This window comes from Enoplosus armatus, chromosome 12 (assembly GCF_043641665.1).
Source record: "Enoplosus armatus isolate fEnoArm2 chromosome 12, fEnoArm2.hap1, whole genome shotgun sequence".
Classification (NCBI taxonomy): Eukaryota; Metazoa; Chordata; class Actinopteri; order Centrarchiformes; family Enoplosidae; genus Enoplosus; species Enoplosus armatus.
Genome location: NC_092191.1, coordinates 8,685,241 through 8,698,929, shown reverse-complemented (window position 1 = coordinate 8,698,929; position 13,689 = coordinate 8,685,241). Strand labels below are relative to the sequence as shown.

General features: G+C 43.4%; 1 protein-coding gene across 1 annotated transcript in view; it reads left to right on the top strand.

Annotated features, from left to right (window-relative positions):
- The first annotated feature begins 1,897 nt into the window (after positions 1-1,897).
- The window catches only part of LOC139293908 (ankyrin-3-like), a 94,285-nt gene continuing 82,493 nt past the window's right edge, over positions 1,898-13,689 (top strand). The window contains exon 1 of the mRNA XM_070915576.1: positions 1,898-2,020. Within this exon, the coding sequence (XP_070771677.1) occupies positions 1,898-2,020 (123 nt within the window). The remainder of the gene's footprint in view (positions 2,021-13,689) is intronic.

Sequence of the window (13,689 nt, the reverse complement as noted above, 5' to 3'; positions counted from 1 at the left end):
ATCATCTTCTCTCATTCTAAGCTTTTCTCCATATGGTTCCCATTCAGTCCATATGTACAGTGAGAGGCATGAACAAATACAGTAGATTTTGTGGAAAGCAGACAGGCATCTGACGAGGCAGCCTCTCGGTATCATCAGGACCCGGCCAGGCTCATAGGTGCCTCTGACACGCAGGCAGGCAGGGAAGGAAATACAAAGATGGCCGCTGCGTGCGCCGTCTGTCTCCATGCATCCATGACTAACATGTGCGCGGGTGATGTGAAGGACAACATAAGACGTTTCGTGTGGTTTCTTTTTCCTCCTCTGTATATCTTTTCTCCCCTCTTCAGCAAATCAAACAGGAGCTTTTGTTGTCTGTGTAGATCTTCTTTCCTCTTTCTCCCTCCTCCTTCTCCTCCTCCTCCTCCTCCTCCTCCTTCTTCTCCTCCTCCTCTGTCCCTCTGTTTTCCACAAAGACCCGAGTGATTTGATGAAACAAAAGCTCCCCTGGTCCTGTTTGACCTCTCCATCACGATGTCAATGAACCCAGATGGTGGGATGACCACACTGAGGTTAGAGAAGCACAGGACTGAGAAGTGTAGAAATCAGGGAAATCAGGGCATTTACAGCTTGGATTTCTTTATTTGTGCAGTCATTAAATGATTCATTAATTCATGTTTTAAATCATTTATCATTTTTTACCTGGTTAGTTCATTCACTTGATGGGTCTTTGGTTTGGTCTGCCGGTCATTGAGCTATTCATTCATTCATTTCCAGGTATGAGAGAATGAATAAATCAAGGCGCATTGTCAAAGTTGAAACAGTCAAACTGGCAATACTGAATATCATCAGTTATAGCTACCTCTTCTGTGTGTGTGTGTGCGTGCGTTTGGGATATTTGTGCACTTTCACCATCAGGATCAGCCAGTCTCTCCTCCCTCCCCCTTTGCCTTCACCTGTGTCCTTTGCATGTTCTTCCCATCCCCATCCCCATCCTCATCCCATTACTTGGTCACCTCCAGCTGGTAATGCGTGTCCATTGTGTGTGTGTGTGTGTGTGTGTGTGTGTGTGTGTGTGTGTGATAGTAGATAGGTAGGGGGGTATACAAACACACACACATGCACACTCACTCACCCATTCTGCTGTTGCTCCTCGCCTCCATTTCCTTTCCTTTCCTTCTTAACTGGTTCCTTTGCTTCATTCATGCACTAACTCCCTCTCACACACACAATTTAGCTCTTTCTTTCTCTAATGCACTCAAATACACACACACACACGCCGGCATGGTGGAGCACCAGGCGAGGTACAGCAGCAGGGACCAGAGCAGAGAGAGAGAGAGAGAAACATTTAAGAGGACGGACTGAAACAGAGCGTGGTTGCCGTAGTAACCGTTCCCCTCGCACCCTCCCTTTCTCCCTCCACCTCCACTCTCTCTCTCTCTCCTCCCTCCCTCCACCTCTGTGCTGGTGATGCTCGTGTCTCTCTTTTCTTTCCATCCGGTTTGTCCTCACCTCTCCTGGACGCGCTCCTCTCACACTGCCAGCGGATGACACACGAGGAGGAGGAGGAGGAAGAGGAGACAAGGAGAAGCTGCTGTCTCTTCTCTCCCATCTTTCCATCACTTTAAAAAAAAAAAACAGAGAGAAAGAGAGAGAGAGGGCAGACCAGACCAGAGCAACAACCAAAAGAAAGGACACACAGGATATACATACAATACATAAAAGAAACCCTACTCTTCTCCATTCTCCTTTTCAAGGAGGGCATTTTTCTTCCCTTTCCCCCCCTTTCCTTTTCTACCCCGATTTTTTCCTCTGAGATCCCGGTTTTGTCAATTACAGCCCCTGAACTTCTCTGGGATTTCAGGTGAGGCACGCGTGTGTAGTGTGTGGTGCTTCTACATTTTTTTTATTGCCTATCATGGCTCACGCGGCCTCCCAATTGAAGAAGAATCGGGGGGAAGTGGATGTGAATGCAATAGAGGACGAGAAGGAGAAGCGGAGGAAGAGCAGGAGAGCAGCGTCCCGGGAACAAAAGAGAAAGGTAACAGACGAGGGCTGGCTTGGCTTGGCTGGTGGCTTCATCTGCTCCGCTCCGCTAGCATCATTGGAGCGTGACTCTGTGTGTGTGTGTGTGTGTGTGTGTGTGTGTGTGTGTGTGCATCTCTACATCTCCCTCAGCTTGACTACCTAGATCAACTGGGCTCGGAGGTTGCCTCGTCACACATCATGTACATGTTGATCTCTGCGCATAAATCGAGACACGTGGAGACGCCAGTCATGTTGTACATTTTAAAGAGCATCTTTGACCTTGTACGCTGAATGTATGTGTGATGTAGTGTTTCTCCATTTCTTTATGTGGGAGTCTGTGTGCTTATTGTCGGTATGTATGGGAAGTGTTTATATACACGTGATAACCAAAATAATTTCACCAGTTTGTGCGCGATGATCTTAGCTGCCCATCTCTAGATGAAGGGAACGCTGTACGGACACATGGAGCGTTTTGTTTTCCTGCTTCTGACTCGTTTCTTAAAATTGTGCGTCTTTAGTAAAACTACGTCACACGGGGCTTCCTTTAAATATTTGCACATCCACCATTGTTTTGATGAGAAATTAGGAGATCAGTTGTTGTGATTGTCCGGTCCGGTGCAAATTATGATTTGTTAATCATTGCTTCCTTGGTGTATTCTTGTAATAGAAAACCAAATAAGATGAATGCCAAGAGTTGCAAAGACTGTGAGGTTGTGTTTGCATTTGTTTTTAAAATTGAAAATAAGAACACATGTTATCCAATGGGATGAACACTCATGCTCTTTTCACTTGATCATGGTTTTGGAAATGTATGAGTGCTTTAGTGGGTTTTGTGGGTTCTTGCTTCTGTGTGTGTGTGTGTGTGTGTGTGTGTGTGTGTGTGTGTGTGCTTGGATGCACAGACAGCTATGTATAATGCATACACGACTGATTTATTGATGACAAAGCTTTTCATATGATGGAGAAGGAACTGAAATGCACGTGGGGTCTCCCTCCTCTTCCTCCTCTCTTACATGTTAGCTCTTTACTTTGGGCAGACCAGTGGGAGACACTCATGCAAAATGAGGAGGCTTTCAATAAGATTACAGCAAATTATAAACTACTACTGATGGAAACAAACACAAAAGTTTACTTGTCTATCCACAGTTATATATTGAAACAAACTATTCACTGTCTGGACTATTCTGGTGTTTAGAGAAAGCATTCATTGCGTTCTGCGTATTGAATGCGGGGAGATTTGACCGTGAGCTATCTATTCAATAACAGTGACATTTACTGCACTTTGCGCCCATGGGTGCCTGGTTTTGAATTATGCTGCTGGCAACGTTATTTGACCTCAGCACAAACAAGAAGCGAGCTATCATGGCCTAATCTTTTCTAAACCAAAAAAAGAAAAAGAAAAAAAAGATTCATAAGGTCAAGTGAATTTATGGATCTACTTCTCTATAGGGTCGTGTGTGTTTTAAATCTGTTTACATGCCTGTAAGTGCACATTACTTGTACCTTTCCCCTGTGTTTGTGTGCATGTGTGTGTGTGAAAATGATGTGTCTGAGATGCTGATCTGTATAGGAGGTTTATAGTCCTCATGAAGGGTCATGTTTCATAGAAGAGAACAGGAGACAGAGATGATGAGGAGAGTAGAGGAGAGCAGAGGGTTGTATTGATTGGACTGTGCACAGCACCTTCCATGAGGATAATAAACTTTCTCTTCTCACCTCGGCCTGCCCTGCGTCCTTCCCTCTGTCCTCACTCCAGTCTACTCTTCTCTCCCTCATTCCCTTCTCTGTCTTTCGGTCTCTTTATGTCCCTTTGTGTCTTCGTCTCCTCACTTTTGGCTTGATCTCTCTGTCTCTTTTTTTATTATTAGGCTCATGCTGCTACCTTTTGAGTAGTACACTGTCACAAAACAAAGTCAAACACTGAAGTTAATTTGTTTGTCAGTCGTTGTTTACTTGAGGGACGTGAACTTTAGGCCATCGCTGTCGTTCACTCTCTCTCCCACACACACACATACTGAGACACAGTGGTTGTATTGCTCAACACACACAGAGTACTCCTCTGCCTGTGGTTTTATTCCTTGGCTGCCCTTGCTCGTGAGCTGTTTACCCTTCTTGGTGGCCTTCCAACTCTCACTGTGTCCCACAATACATGGGAATAGCCTGACTGAGAGGTGTCAGAGTCATAGAGACACGTGACAAAAGAGTGACACATGCAGAAAAACTATGTAAGAGATAAAAGAACATTACAGTCACAGGCAACAACAAACACAAAGCTTTTATAAATGCTACGGAGCACAGCCCTGATAATGACTGAAAAATCTCACATCGTTATTTTTTCAGTTTCCTTCCATTATTCATCCTCAAACCCTTTATTTCTGTCTTGTTGCTAAACTCATGTGGTTTTCTTGGTGCAAGTTGTGCAACAAACTGCTTTGAGTCACTGCTTTCACAGCTCTACAAACATTATATTTAGATGGTAGAGCAGGTACAAAACTGTGTGTAGAGAACACTTGTAAACGCAGAGTGGTGTGTCTTCCCATTCCTACATTTTTTTTTTTTGCATTAGTCACCAAGCAGGTGCATAACTGTGTATGTCATGAAATGCTGCAAAATACTGAGAGTCATGGTTAATTTAATGTGTATCTAAAATGTCCTTCAGTAATGTGACTTTACTTATCAATCAGTTTGAAAGTGAAAGCAGATTCCTGTCCTGTGTTGTGAGCATTAGTGGACTGAAGATTAGATCACAGATTGTCACCAGAAAATAGTGTTGTCCCATTTAGTTTGAGTTAATATCAGATTATAACATGATATGCAGTCCATAGAAACATAGGCTGTGTCACTCACTCCCTCGTTCACTCATTCACTACTTACTAACTGCACTCAGTAGTTTAGTCAGCAGTAAATTGAGATTTTTGACTCATCAGTTTGCACGTGTTGCACCTATAAAATGTGACACATTGCATTGTGGGATGCCATCACTCTTTTTGTGATGTGGGAAACTTTGAGGGCATTGTATAATAAATACATTTCCTATTCAGAATTTGGACACTTTGGATCTTTTATAGTAAATAGGGAGTGATTTGTGGACACAGCAGTAGTAACTGACAATCAAAATGTAGAAAGAGGTCAACAAAGTGCATGTGAGGGAGATGAGAAATAGTTCGGCATGAGGCCTGCTGCTTTTATCAGACGGCACTCAGTTCAGTGCAGGACTAATGGAGTCCAGGGTGTCTCGGGAGGGATCCCTGCTACAGATGCCTAACAACTTGGTGTAGTGTGTATCATCAGGAAAGCAGCACAGAGGGAGATAACATCCCTTAGCATTAGCACCCTGGGAATAGTGGGACGTTAACCTGAGAGACCAAGGCAGAGGGAGAAGAGAGCACACCTCTATTTATCTGTCTGTGTGTTTGTATTAACGCTGGAATTAATTTTCATGTGCTGTACGAGAGTTTCTGAGAGAGAAGCAGTGAAAACTCAGTAGCTGCAGTGGTCATCTGAGCGGGAAACCCCTGTTACACTGTTACATAAATTCTCCAAGCTGCTTTACTTCTAATGACATTATCTAGAGCCAGGAGCCCCCAATGGATTCCCTGAGAGAGAGAGAGAGAGAGAGAGAGAGAGAGAGAGAGAGAGAGAGAGAGAAAGAAAGAAAGAGAGCTAAGTAAAGCATAGGTTTCCTACTGCCGGGTCCCAGTTTTACACACCATTTCGGTACACAGAGTGTGCGTTGGTACAGTACCTTTTATTTCTCTCATAGGGCTTATATGGGCCATGTGCTAGCTTTTTTTCACATGCTTATTTTACAGTCTAATCTGATAGTGTTTGATCTTCCAAGGAAATTCTGTGCCTGTTTCCCAGCTTTGTGCACCTTGTGTCTTGATTGTGTTGTTGAAGTCTAATATTGTGCCTAATGTTTTATTGAAAGCTTGAAAAAAAACTTACAACGGGGAAAGATTTACAAAATTCGACCCACTTCATTAAAAATTCCAAAGATCACTGGCACGTCGCACTCATCAGTGGGTAAATGTCATCATCATTTATCGCCATCATCACTGTTCATTAGAGGCCTGAATCCGGATCACAGTAGTGAATCTAAAGCAAGACTTTGAAATGACTGCTGGAAGGCGAATGGCAGTGTTGAAATTGGATTTCTGCCCCGTGCTGCCTTCAGAGCAAGCCCATGGCAACAAGGCGATAGTCTGCCTGGCCCTAAGAGGAAAAGTAAACCGTGGGGAAAAGAGCCATTAGACCGTAGGCAGGCAGGAAGGGAGAAAACATAATATCAGTACATATTTTAATAGATTTCTCTCCTATTTTTCCTTTATTTCTTTCTGTCTCATTTCGTTCTCTCCACTCTACGCTCTCTGGTGTGGCTGAAACAAAGCCGGCACGCGTGTTGCTTCCCTCCTCCTTTCACCCACCTACTCCTTCACATCCTCCCCTCCCCACCAGCCCATAAAAGATGGAGGTTAATGAATTTGGCGCTCATGCATGCCTCAGCTAATTGCATTGGCATTGGGAACTCCTCCCAGTATTACAAAATGTTTTCGCCATCAAGATGGCCACCGGCTGGACGGCCGGTGAGCGTGACTTTGGAGGAGGCTGCCAAGCTTCTGTTCGTGGAAATAATGACAATTGATGTAGCGTATATTGTATTTTCATTTACTCAGTGGGAATATGATGTACACAATTTAGTTAGATTAGGTTAGCTGAGGAGCTATTGGCCAGTTTATAGTCACACTTTGCTTATGTGTGTATTCATCTCAGAGGGGCAGTTTGAACCTCATCAGTCACCATAGCTTCACTGGTCTTATTTGTGTCCATTCATCAAAGTGAACAGGACAAAGCCCCTTGAGGCAAATTTGTGATTTGGGATACTGGGCTATATAAATAAGAGTTGACTTGACTGTAAACACCATTCTGACTCTGCACATAGGCACACACACTCACACATACAGTAACTCATACACACTCATACACTGGAAGGGACAAACATACAGAGAGATTTAAACACCTAAGAACTGAAGGCCTTCCTGTTCAGTAGAGAATGACTACTCTACTGTCTCTACTGGCTTTAATATAAGAAGATTTATGGCTTGAATATAAGACGACCTGTAAAAGACTGTAAACAACACACTAAAACAGACCTGAAGACACTTGTCAGGCTAGCAATATTAAAGGATACTTTTTTAGGGCACCCTTTTTCAAGTGTGCCCTAAAACAATAGTCAGGTGTCCATATGAACACTGAAACAAGTTTTGCTTGCTCATTCCTCCTGTTCACATTGGTCATTGAGAGATCCCTTTCTAATGCGCTTTCAATGTAGGTGATGGGAGACAAAATCCACAGTCAAATCAATTATATTCCAAAGTAAAGACATTTTAGTACAAAATTCACCCTCCACTGGGCTGAAAGAGGGCAGGTTATACTAAATAGACTGTAACTTTGGAAGACTTGATTTTACTAACTCAGACTGCTGAAATTATATAGCTTCAGATAAGCTTTCAAATACATTTTGAGGACTGTGGAATTTGTCCCCCATCACGTGATCGCCCCCATCCCCATTCATTGACCAATGAAACTATTCTAATGAGTTTGTGTCACTTTTTCGCTACTTGAGATGCTCTCTGACACACCTGATCACCTTCAAATCCAAGATGAAATAACGCTTACTGAATCTTGACAATGCACGCCATGTGTTCTCATTCACATACACACTATAATACACGTTAATCAGTCCATTTTAATCCCCACTCTTGTATTGAACATGGCCTGAAACGTGCAGGATCTTCCAACGGGCCTCACAGCGTCCTCACTCTACTGTATGCTGCTGGTATTGTTCTACATTAGCTTCAGTCTCTAAGGGGAAATGAGAGCGTGTAATAAGGATTGTTCTAATTATTGATCCACCACTTCAAGGGTCCTCACTGTGAGCTACTGCAGGGGGATGGTGTGTGTGCGTGTGCGTGTGTGTGTGTGTGTGTGTGTGTATGTAGTGATGGGATTTCTTAGGGAGCCTTCGTAACTGGAAACCTGTGTATGTGGGGATTTGTTTGTCCTACCACTGGGGAAAAATCCATGTTGTCTAGTTGTGGTGGTCTGGTACATGTGACAGTCTTTTTCCTTTCTTTGTGCATCAGGTGATTTAAAGTGCGTTCGACACAACATTTTTATATCCTTTTTTCCAGTGATGTGGGCACTGGCTAATGTGTGTTTGTGCATGCATTGAAGAGTCAAACAGAGAAAAGCAGTGAAAAGGAGAGATTGAGGTGGAATGAGGAAAGAAGAGATAAGGACTAATAGATGGAGAGAAAGTGAGCATGTGTGTGAAAGAGAGGAGAGAGAGTGAGAGATAAGAAGAAGAGGAGAGAATTGGAGAGAGAGAGAGAGAGAGAGAGAGAGAGAGAGAGAGAGAGAGAGCATGATCGTAAGCCTAAAGGTCATTTGAAGGTGAGTGGCGTCTTTCTTGCCGCTCTCCAAATCCACATGCACCCTCCCTCCTCTTCATCCCTCTTGTTCTCTCTGATGTGGTGTCCTATGTGGAACTACTTGGATGTGATTTCACATTTCAAATAATAACGTAAAAATCCACTTTTCATGTATTTTCAATGCTCATTGCTGGCTCTGTTTAAACGGGAGAATGCCATACACAAAAAGTGTCTTGTGTGATAGCAAAGTCAATATTTTTTGGTTTTGGAGTTTTAGTCGGACAAAACCTTTGTGACATTTCATGGACCAAATGATTAATCAAGGAAATAAGTTAAAAAAAATGGTGAATCAGTGATGACAATAATTAATAGTTGCAGCTCTAATGTAAGCAAAGAAACAATACGTTGTAGCTTGTGGCTGCAGGAACAGAGAATATAATATGCATGTAAATACATAAACCAGTGCTTGTTGTTTAATTGTACTGCTATACATATGAGCTGTATGTTAATGCAACACAATTCGTGTGTTTCATTCATTTTGTTGGCATCAGAGGCTCCAATCCTGCTTAGCAACAGAGGGTGAAAAGTCCTCTCAGCAGGATATGGGGCTGCATTTTTGAAGTTTGCCTCGCTAGAAATGTAAGCTGGTACCATCAGAAGTCCTTTAAGGATGCAGGATTATAGTTCAAGTTTGATGCCAACACATATAGCAGCCAAATGAGAGGATGGTAAGAATCACTGGAGCAGTTGTTGGAAAGAAGCGTCGCCCATGTGGCTGTTGTTCAAGTGAAGCAACAGCAGGTTATATTAAAGTGTAGGACTTTCCTCACCGTCATTCATCTCGTTTAAATAGGACCAGCTGACCTCTGATGCTCAAGGGTGAGACAGAAAAGGAGTTTAGCACAGTGAGTGCAGTTCACCGTGAGATTATTCACACATAGTTACAGATACAGTAATGCTGCTTAATGATGTGATTACAGAGCTGAATGGTATGTAGGAGAGGGGAGGGGAGACTAAAGACACAAGAGTAGGAGAGAGGACGAGATAAGGGAGCAGAGGAGACTTGATGAGGCAAGGACAGAGGGAGAGAAAGACAGGCCAAGGGGGAAGCAGGTGTAGAGGAGATGCAGAGAGGAAAACAGGGAATAAGAGGAAAAGAGACAAGAATAGAAAACTGGACAACAGATTAGCTCTCCCTCTCTTAACCTAATTGTTCTTTAAAAGCCTAAAGGTACATACAGCTTCTTCTTTTGTCTTCCTTTCCATTTGATGCACAAGTCTGTCTTGGGGTCAGTCTCAACTCACTGTTCACTGAAGCAGCAGTGTGTGTGTGTGTGCGTGTGTGTGTGTGTGTGTGTGTGTGTGTGTGTGTGTGTGTGAGACAACGCCCCCGCTCCTACAACATCGCGCTCATTAATCCCCTGCTGTGCGTCAATGCCAGACCTCTTCCATCAGGCTCTTAAACGCGCCAAATGGTTTGTCACGGGTGTGTGTGTGTGTACATTTATGCATATATGGCAGGTGCTCCTCATACACTCACAGATAAAGCTTATCCTATTGAAATGGTGCTGTCTTGCTCTCTCTCTCTCTCACACACGCCACTCTGTTGACCCTTGGGACTCACGCCTGTACGGCTTGATAATTACTTTCTTTTACTCGCCCCCACCTCCACCTCCACCACAACGCCGTCTCCCTGTTCTCCACTTAACCACCTGCCACTCCACCATTGCATGCAGCGATAACTAGAATCATGTGGTCATCAATTTTGTCGTCTGGCTTGATTTTGTTCAAGATCCCAGATCCCTGCTATGAAAGCAAACGAGACAACAATGAAAACACCCAGAACAGGCTACACTTACTAAGTCAATATTTGTGTAATATCACGTCTCAGATTTTATAGTTGCTCTCTCCGTCAGCTCCGGATCTGTCACCCAGTCTTCTCACATTTTCTCCCCCAGAAAAAAGCCTCTTTCCCTGGGCAAGGGCAGGAGCGTGTGGTCTTGGCCTTGTGGCGGTCCCCGCCATGCAGGCTTGAGCTCAGAGGCTCTGGAGCTGAGGAAATGGGCTGTGTTAGGACAGATCGATGGTAATCACACCTCTTCACAGTTCGCTCTCCCGCGTGGGGGGAGGGAGAGGAAAGGACGGAGTGAGGGAGAGCCAGAGATGGGGGGAGGAGGTGGCAGCGGGGGGGTGAGGGGGTGTATGCAGGGGCCCCCTTGGGAACAGAAAAACGCCTAGATTCATGATTAGAGAAAAAATATTCACCCCACCCCCGCCCCCTCTGTCCCATCTACCAACTCCCAAACATGGATGCACCCTTCTGTCTGAACATGCTCCAACCTGATTGTATTTGGAAGTTCTGTTCAGCTTAAGCATTTGCAGACTTCATCCATCCGTCCACCCACACCTCTGTCCTTTTGCTCTTTTTTTTTTTTTTTTTTTTTACTACAAAGGATTAAGCTGTTATGATTCTCGTGCACTGCATTTCTTCTTTCCTGAAGTGTGTATTACTACCCTCTGAAGTGCAATAAACCTCCTGCAATGTCCAGCTAATAGTCTCAGCTACAATACTGCCTCTTAATACCACTTTGTCACAACATATAGACTGTATTTTTTGCTTTTGGCCCTGAGGGAAAGACTCCATTGCACCTTTAAAGGAGGTAATTTAGTGTGAAAAGGTTGCATCTTTATTGCAGTATAAGCCTAGCATGGAAATTCTGTATTTTCACAGTGTGTGTGTGTGGCCTTGGGTGTACTGTGCAGTATAGTGGGAGGTAAAACAAGGAATGAAATGATCGCTTTTGTCATCTCCTGGCGAGTCGTGTACATCTTTGAAGCAAGCCTGTACAGAACGCAGTAATCCAGTATAATGCCGGCTGATGGGGAAAGGTTGATTGTAGCTCCAAGGTGGGATTGGTATTCTTTTACTCAGCTTGTTATGTGTCAGATCACTGGAAAAAATAGACCTTTAGACAGTAGAGCATTATACACAGAGACACCAGAGACTTTGGCTGCATTTCCTGTGTTTTTATTAGCAGTTGTGTGAACAGCCAGAATAGAGGCAAAGCATTCTGTCTACTTAACGTTTGATACTGAATTATTCACAAGCAGCTTTGGCAAACATGTTTGGACTCTGTTATCAGTGAACACTCACACAGCATATTGTGGGATGGAAGTGTATTTCATCATCCCCATGAAGACTCTCCTCACTGAAAGATGACTGAAGCAGCAGAAAATTGTAAATAATAACACAACCTGGTTCCAACATGGACTTACTGTGTGGTAGATTTAGAGAGGTCAGAGAGGATTCCTGCCGCGGTTTGACGGAATCGCGGTATCAAATTGTACTAGAAATTCAAGGATGAGGCTGGGAACATAGCAAAGTAGTGATTTATATCACACCTATATTTGTGCTACCCCCCAAATGTCCTCAATTTCAAACCCACAGTCAGAGTTTTTTCCTCTTTTTAGATTTTTTTCTCTGTCCTCCCCTCCTGCCCTGAGAGTAACCAGAGGAGAAAAATCAATGCTTGGCTCTGTTCTGCTCTCTGATCCAAACCATCATATTTTTCATCACTGTGGTACCCTCATCATACCGTCATCACCCTCATTCTCATCAATGATTATTTGTAAGTTTTCATTAGGCCATTAATGTACAGTAGACAGTGGTTTTCAAGTTTTTTTCTTGTGCTATTTCTGTCAAACATAGGAGTTATGTTTGACCGCAGTCTGTTGATGTATAGTATAGTTAGAAAAAATGTGGTTTAGTACAACAAATGTTAGTTTTTAGGGCACTAATCAGTGTGAGTGTGAGGTGTCCCAGAATTATCATAGATTTATATATGACATATGTATATATGACATAACCTTGGCTTATGTTCATCTGTGGGGGATCATTTTCTATAGTTTTTTTGTACTGATTGTATAAGTTAACTGGGTTCACATATTCCTGTTTTTTAAAGGCCCTTGAAAGAGATTTTCTGTATGCAGGCCTGAATAATAACAGTAAAGGATTGGTGCTAAGAGGGGCATTGTCTGTACGTATTGTGATACGAGTTTACCCCCAGGGCAGAACAGGTATTCAGGATTGATGCTGTGCTCTGGCTCTAGGTGCCCCCGAGCCCCCTGCTCCTGACAGAAATCCATCACTAATACTGTATAGCAAGGGCAAAAACACAGGCGGAGAGGAGCGGAGAGGAGTAAAACTTAGTGAGTGAAACCAAAAACAAGAGTAGTAAAGTTAAAAGGTAAGGTTGAGCTCCAGACAAGATGTGATGTGTAAAAAGAGAAAAACAGGAATTAAACTACAGTAGTTAAGATGGGAAATAGAAACAGTTAGTCAATTAATAGATTTGTTGCTGTGTTTTCTGTTGCTGGAATAAAGAGGGATCCGTCACCACTGAAACGCTGCTAATGTTAAACATAAAGCAGGGATGATGACTATTATTGCATTGATGATGACGGGGAAACTTAACCTTTGCTGTATCAGCTTTCACCTCACATCGTCATTTCATTACCAACACAACGCTCACCCAGACATAACCGAGTCATGGCAATTTCTCTTATTCCCCGTGTGATTAATAATTGTTCTACACCATCCCTGGCATATTCTCTTCAGTATCATCCGTTCTTCGAACTCTTCTGGAGGTTCTTTCCCCTCTGTTTGGTTACAGCCGCTTTCACAAACACCCATCATGTTGAAAATAGAACAGCCCTACAGCAACTTCTAGCCAGCTCCCTTGATGATGTGTAATGCCATGTTGACAGTCTCACGCTGGATATTTCTGGTTTCCTTTCTGGTCGTTGTTTTGAGAAGAGCTCAGCTAAGAGACACCCCACCTTCTATCTGTGATCTTTTCACCATATATCTATAGTAGTAGTATGATCCCACTCAGCCGTTTCCTTCCCGGAGGGGTCGTGAGTAATAATACCAAGAGCTGCAACATTGACGATTGTCTGTTTGTTACATTCCATTTATTTAGCAGACGCTTTTATCCAAAGTGACTTAGAATAAGTGCATTATTATAAGTTTTTTATGGGCCAAAGTGCAGTCTGAACAGATTAGTGTTCAGTCTGTGATGGAAGATGTGTAGAGTTTCTTCTGTCCTGATGTCTATGGTGAGCTCGTTCCACCATTGTGGAGCCAGGACTCCAAACTGTCGTGAGTTGGTTGAGCGATGGCTGGGCTACCCTCGAAAAGAGGGAGCAGCACGCTGATTGGCAGTAGCAGAACGTAGTGGACGGGCTG